At 56.6% G+C, this 4,502-nt stretch overlaps 1 protein-coding gene across 1 annotated transcript in view; it reads left to right on the plus strand.

The window, feature by feature from the left end:
- CLMN (calmin) overlaps window positions 1-4,275 on the plus strand; it is a 35,091-nt gene extending 30,816 nt beyond the window's left edge. The window contains exons 11-12 of the mRNA XM_077780833.1: window positions 3,999-4,059; window positions 4,135-4,275. Of these exons, the coding sequence (XP_077636959.1) occupies window positions 3,999-4,059; window positions 4,135-4,182 (109 nt within the window). The 3' untranslated portion in view covers window positions 4,183-4,275. The remainder of the gene's footprint in view (window positions 1-3,998; window positions 4,060-4,134) is intronic.
- The last annotated feature ends 227 nt before the right edge of the window (window positions 4,276-4,502 follow it).

Raw genomic sequence — 4,502 nt, forward strand, 5'->3', positions numbered from 1 at the left:
GCCCCCACCTCGCCACCCCCACCCCCACTCGCACGCAGCAGGGCCAGGCGGACCCAGAGCCTGCCAACTCCCCACTCAACAGTACCTTTGGGTGGAAGCTGGCAGTGGGCAGCGAGGTGGCAGAGCCGTGGGGGGTGTGGGGGGAGACGGTACAGACTTAGGCTCTGCGGACACCCCAGCCCCCTGAAGCCCCCTGGCTGGGCTAGGGAGAGACCCAGCCAAGCCATCTATAAGCATCTCACGGAATTCAAAGCAACACACTCCATAGGCAGTTGTGGGGGGACCATTGATGGCTGTCACACGGAAGCTGGGCGCTAATGACGTGGCTTCACCCGTGAATTTGGGTCCCAGGAAGTAAGCTGGTTGACTTCTCTTGGGAGAAGGGGGCAGGGAGCATAATCGGCTCTAACTGATGTCCGGGAAGCTTGGAGTCCCTATCTCCTCTGTCACTCCGAGGCCACCAGGCAGCCGGCTTGGTCCCAGGGAGAGCATTTAGCTGCTGAATGTCAGATGATCCTGGTTTCTCCCCCTCGTCACTCATCGTCACCAGGGCCGCTGTTTGCCCTGCCCTAATGTGTTCAAGCATTTCACATACGTTCCCTCATTAATTCTCACAGCAGTGCTTTAGGCAGGTAGGAGGGACTATGCATCATCACCGTGGGCTTGGGGTGGGGGTGAGGGTCCGGGGGCACCTCCCAGCCTAGGAGATGTCAGAGCTGGGGTCTTGGATTCAGACTTGTCAGACCCCATGACCCACATTCTTCCCGTGACCCTCACCACCGTGCCGGTGGTGGCTGAGCCACCCTGGCTGCAAAAGGGAAATCATATATGGAGGTCAGCATCTGGGGAGGAGGTGGGGAGAAGCCAGTGCAGAGAGAACCAGAAGCAACAGCTGGCGGTGTCTTGTTTTCCCCTCCCCTCTGCTTTGCGCCTGGGCTCCCCTCCCCTCTGCGCCTGGGCTCCAGGGAACACAAGGAAAATAGTCGAGGGCCCCGGTGAGGAGGGTTCAGGCGCAGCGGAATCCTGCTGCCCGCTTTGCCTGGGACCCCCAGGGTCCCTCTCCCTGCGGAGGCCGGGTCATGACCGTCCAGCAGACATCCGGGTCCTGGCATGTAGCTGGACCCGGCTGTCAGTGCAGGTGGCCCGCAAAGGCAGGTGGCCCAGACTGTCACTCTTCACTGTGGGAAGAGGCGGGCATGGCTCCAGCCCCCAGGAGCTTGGGCTGGCGGGAGGGAAGGCGAGCCCCCCCTCTTCTGTGCTGGAACCGAGGGGAGCACCTTAGGTGCCAAGAGGCACGCGTGGATTTCACCTGTGGACCTCAGCGGCAGGTGGAGGGGGTCGGGGTCGCCCGCGGGCCCAGATGCCCTCGGTACAGAAGGATAGTGGGATCTGGACTTGGGAGAGAAGGCGTTCCGGGTGGGAGAAGCGGCCTGAGCAAACAGCTGGCACTCAGCTGCCACCCCAGGACGTGTTAGCCAGATGTGAGGGGGTCGGGAGAAGCAGGGGGAGTTTTGGGGGAATCAAGCATCTTGAGCTGCGACAGCCAGACATCAAGCAAAACCCGTCCCAGTGGAGGTGAGCCAGAGGGGTGAGCGTTCTGTCGCCGTATGTGGGAGGGAGGCCGGGTCGACTCTTCCCGAAGAGGTTTGACTCATGTGTGTGTCGATCTGTGTCGAGCAGACAGCCGTCCCCTCGGCGATGGCGGCCCCTCCCACTCGGGCAAAGTTGTAATTATCACACAGCATGTTAGCCGAGGTGAAGGCTGCGTGCCAACGAGGCAAATGGCGCAGGGGTGTGGTCACGGAAGGAACGAGTGAGGCCCCCGGGGAGCCCCTCCCCTGTGCCAAGCTGTCTCACCTGCTGGCTGCAGCCCAGCGGGTGCCACCACCCCCTGTTGTGACCCGGAAAGTGAGTTCAGAGAAGTCAGTGCCCGGCCCAAAGCTGTCGAACTAGACAGAGCCCCGGGCACCTTGCTGCCAGGCATGGCATGTTTTCCTGGCCATATGTTGATTCAGTCACCCCTGGCAGTTCCCATTGTTCTAGGCAGAGAGGCCCATTGTTCCAGAGCCTGCAGGACCCCCACCCCCACCCCAGCTCATCTGTGGCCACTCTAGGTCACCTCTGCCCTCCTCCCCAGCCTGACCAAGCACCTTGGCCTTCATTGAGATCCTTCAGTGCCCCCTCAAGCTCTTTTGCCTGTGAGGACCCTCTGTCCCCAGCCTGTTCCCCAGCTTGCTCCTGGGTTTTACCTCCACTACCACTTCCTCCAGGCAGCCTTCTTAGATTCCTCCAGACTACTTTTAATCCCGCTTTATAGGTTCTTACAGTCTCTACTCTGTTTCTTCATCACATTAACCAAAACAGGAATTTCTTGAATTATTTGGGTAAGGATGTATTTATCATCTGCTCTCACCCCGGACGGTGAGGCAGCTCCCTGGAGGCCAGGGAGGGCACCAGGCAGAGCTCCAGTGCTCGGCACCACACCTGGCGGGCAGTTGGCCTTTAATACAGATTCTGGGGGTGAAGGTGAATAAATGAATGCATTGCTCTCCCGGTCTGTGGAGGGTGGGGTTCTGAGGAGCCCGGCCCTCAGCTGCTCGTCCCAGTGCCTAGCACACAGTAGGCGCTTGATAATGCTGGCTGGGAGGAGGGAGTTCGGGATGCAAATGCGAATGGGCCTCCCGCGGATGGTACTAGAACATAGAAACCACCCGCAAGAAGGTACACTGGAAACTAGAGGGACAGGGAAGAGCAGGAGCCCTTCCTGCTGCTGATCCACTTTTTTCAGGAAAATAGGATAAGCAGGTGGGAGTTACCGCGTCTCCAGGTACTCCTGTGAGTTGAGTCAACACTTAGGGGGCATGGACATTGCTGGGGCCCAGGCACCTGACGCGCTCTCTCTATGTGGTGCATCATGTCTGGTATCTGTGCTGTAATACTAGCCTTTGGATTGCAGATGGGGACTAAAGTTTCCCTAGGCTCGCCCAGTGCCTGGCACATAGTAGGTGTTTTATACCTATTAGCTGGAAACATGCCCAGTACAGGGGAAGAGCTTGGTGAAGGTCCAGTGGGCAGGAATACCATGGCTGCCCATGGTGAATTCCCTGGTCAAAACTCTTGGGTCAAATGCCTTTTTCTTGGACCCCTGGATGGCACATAGTAGGTTTGCCTCAAGGAAACTGAGAAGATTGTCTCTGACCCCGAATACCTGGTTCTCTTGTTGAGCGGCAAGACGGGGCCACTGGGACCTGACGTATACCGTACTTCCCACCAACGCCCCAACGCCGCAGCCCCATGAAGTAGTGGGGGTGGGGCTAATAACCCATTTTACAGATGAGCAAAACTGATTCGAGACATAAAACACTTGGCTAACGTTGCCAGCTAATCAACCAGGAGCCAGGATACAGCCCAGGCCACTGGCTGGGTATCTTTTGCCGCAGCCCTGGGTGAACCAACTTTAGTGGATGATCAGAGATACATTCCCCATCAGCCTCAAAGACATGGTCAGAAAATTAGCCTCCTTGCGCATGAAAGAAAAAAAGGTGCAGATACCTGAGAGCTGGACGGAGAGCAGCCCTGTGCCTAGAAAGCACTAGAAAGGGGGTCTGGATAGCAGGTCTCAGCCCAGGTCTGACACGAGCGTTCAGAGGACCTTTGGCAACTCCCAGACCTTGGGGTGCTTGGAGAAGGACCTCCGTTCCTTCCCGGAAACCCTATGACTTTAAAAAATACGTGGTCTGCTTTCTATTTAAAATGCTCAGTTGTTTTTATTCTTGTAGATGAGATTCCAGTGTGTCTCTCTAATATCCGTCCTACTATTTGTAAGCACACTCCAACCCACGTGGGCATATTGGATACAATCTCTCATTTCCGTTGCTGGGTCTGAGGTCATGGCTTGCCTAAATCCACGTGCGGAAGGCTCGGGGTGGGGGTGGCTGTACGCCGAGCTATGGAGACCTCCCGGTGGCACCAATTCAAAACGTGTGTTTATTTTTCAGGACTAGTCACAGTGACTCCAGCATTTACATTCGACGACATACTAACAGGTCTTTGGAATCGGTTAGTATGTGAATTTCTTCTTCTGCTGCATGGCCCCCCCCCCCGCCAGTCCCNTTCCGTCCTTCCTCCTCCCAGCCCAGAGCTTTGAAATTACTGATGCGCAGCAAACCCACTTTTGGATAGAAGACAAGCAAATTCAAACCTTGTCGTTAGGCACAGTCCAACCGGATGTCCAATTGGGGCTCTAGGGGATGTAAATAAAGTGCTGATTGTAAAGCTCGAAGTCCTCTTTGTTGTACAAAACGCATCCAAGACCTTCCACCCAGCCCCGCACACACAGTAGAAAGATCGCCCTCAAAGACAGAAGTGCATTGTGGGTGGTCTACTTTACCTTTGCAGCTACTTAGCTCTGGATGTGTTGGGACCCCAAGCACCATGGCCCCATTCGGGTTGTGGGTCATGAGGCACCAGCCGGGGGGGTTTGGGGGGTTGAGGCACCAGCG

Source organism: Crocuta crocuta, unplaced genomic scaffold (genome assembly GCF_008692635.1).
Source record: "Crocuta crocuta isolate KB4526 unplaced genomic scaffold, BGI_CrCroc_1.0 scaffold299, whole genome shotgun sequence".
NCBI lineage: Eukaryota > Metazoa > Chordata > Mammalia > Carnivora > Hyaenidae > Crocuta > Crocuta crocuta.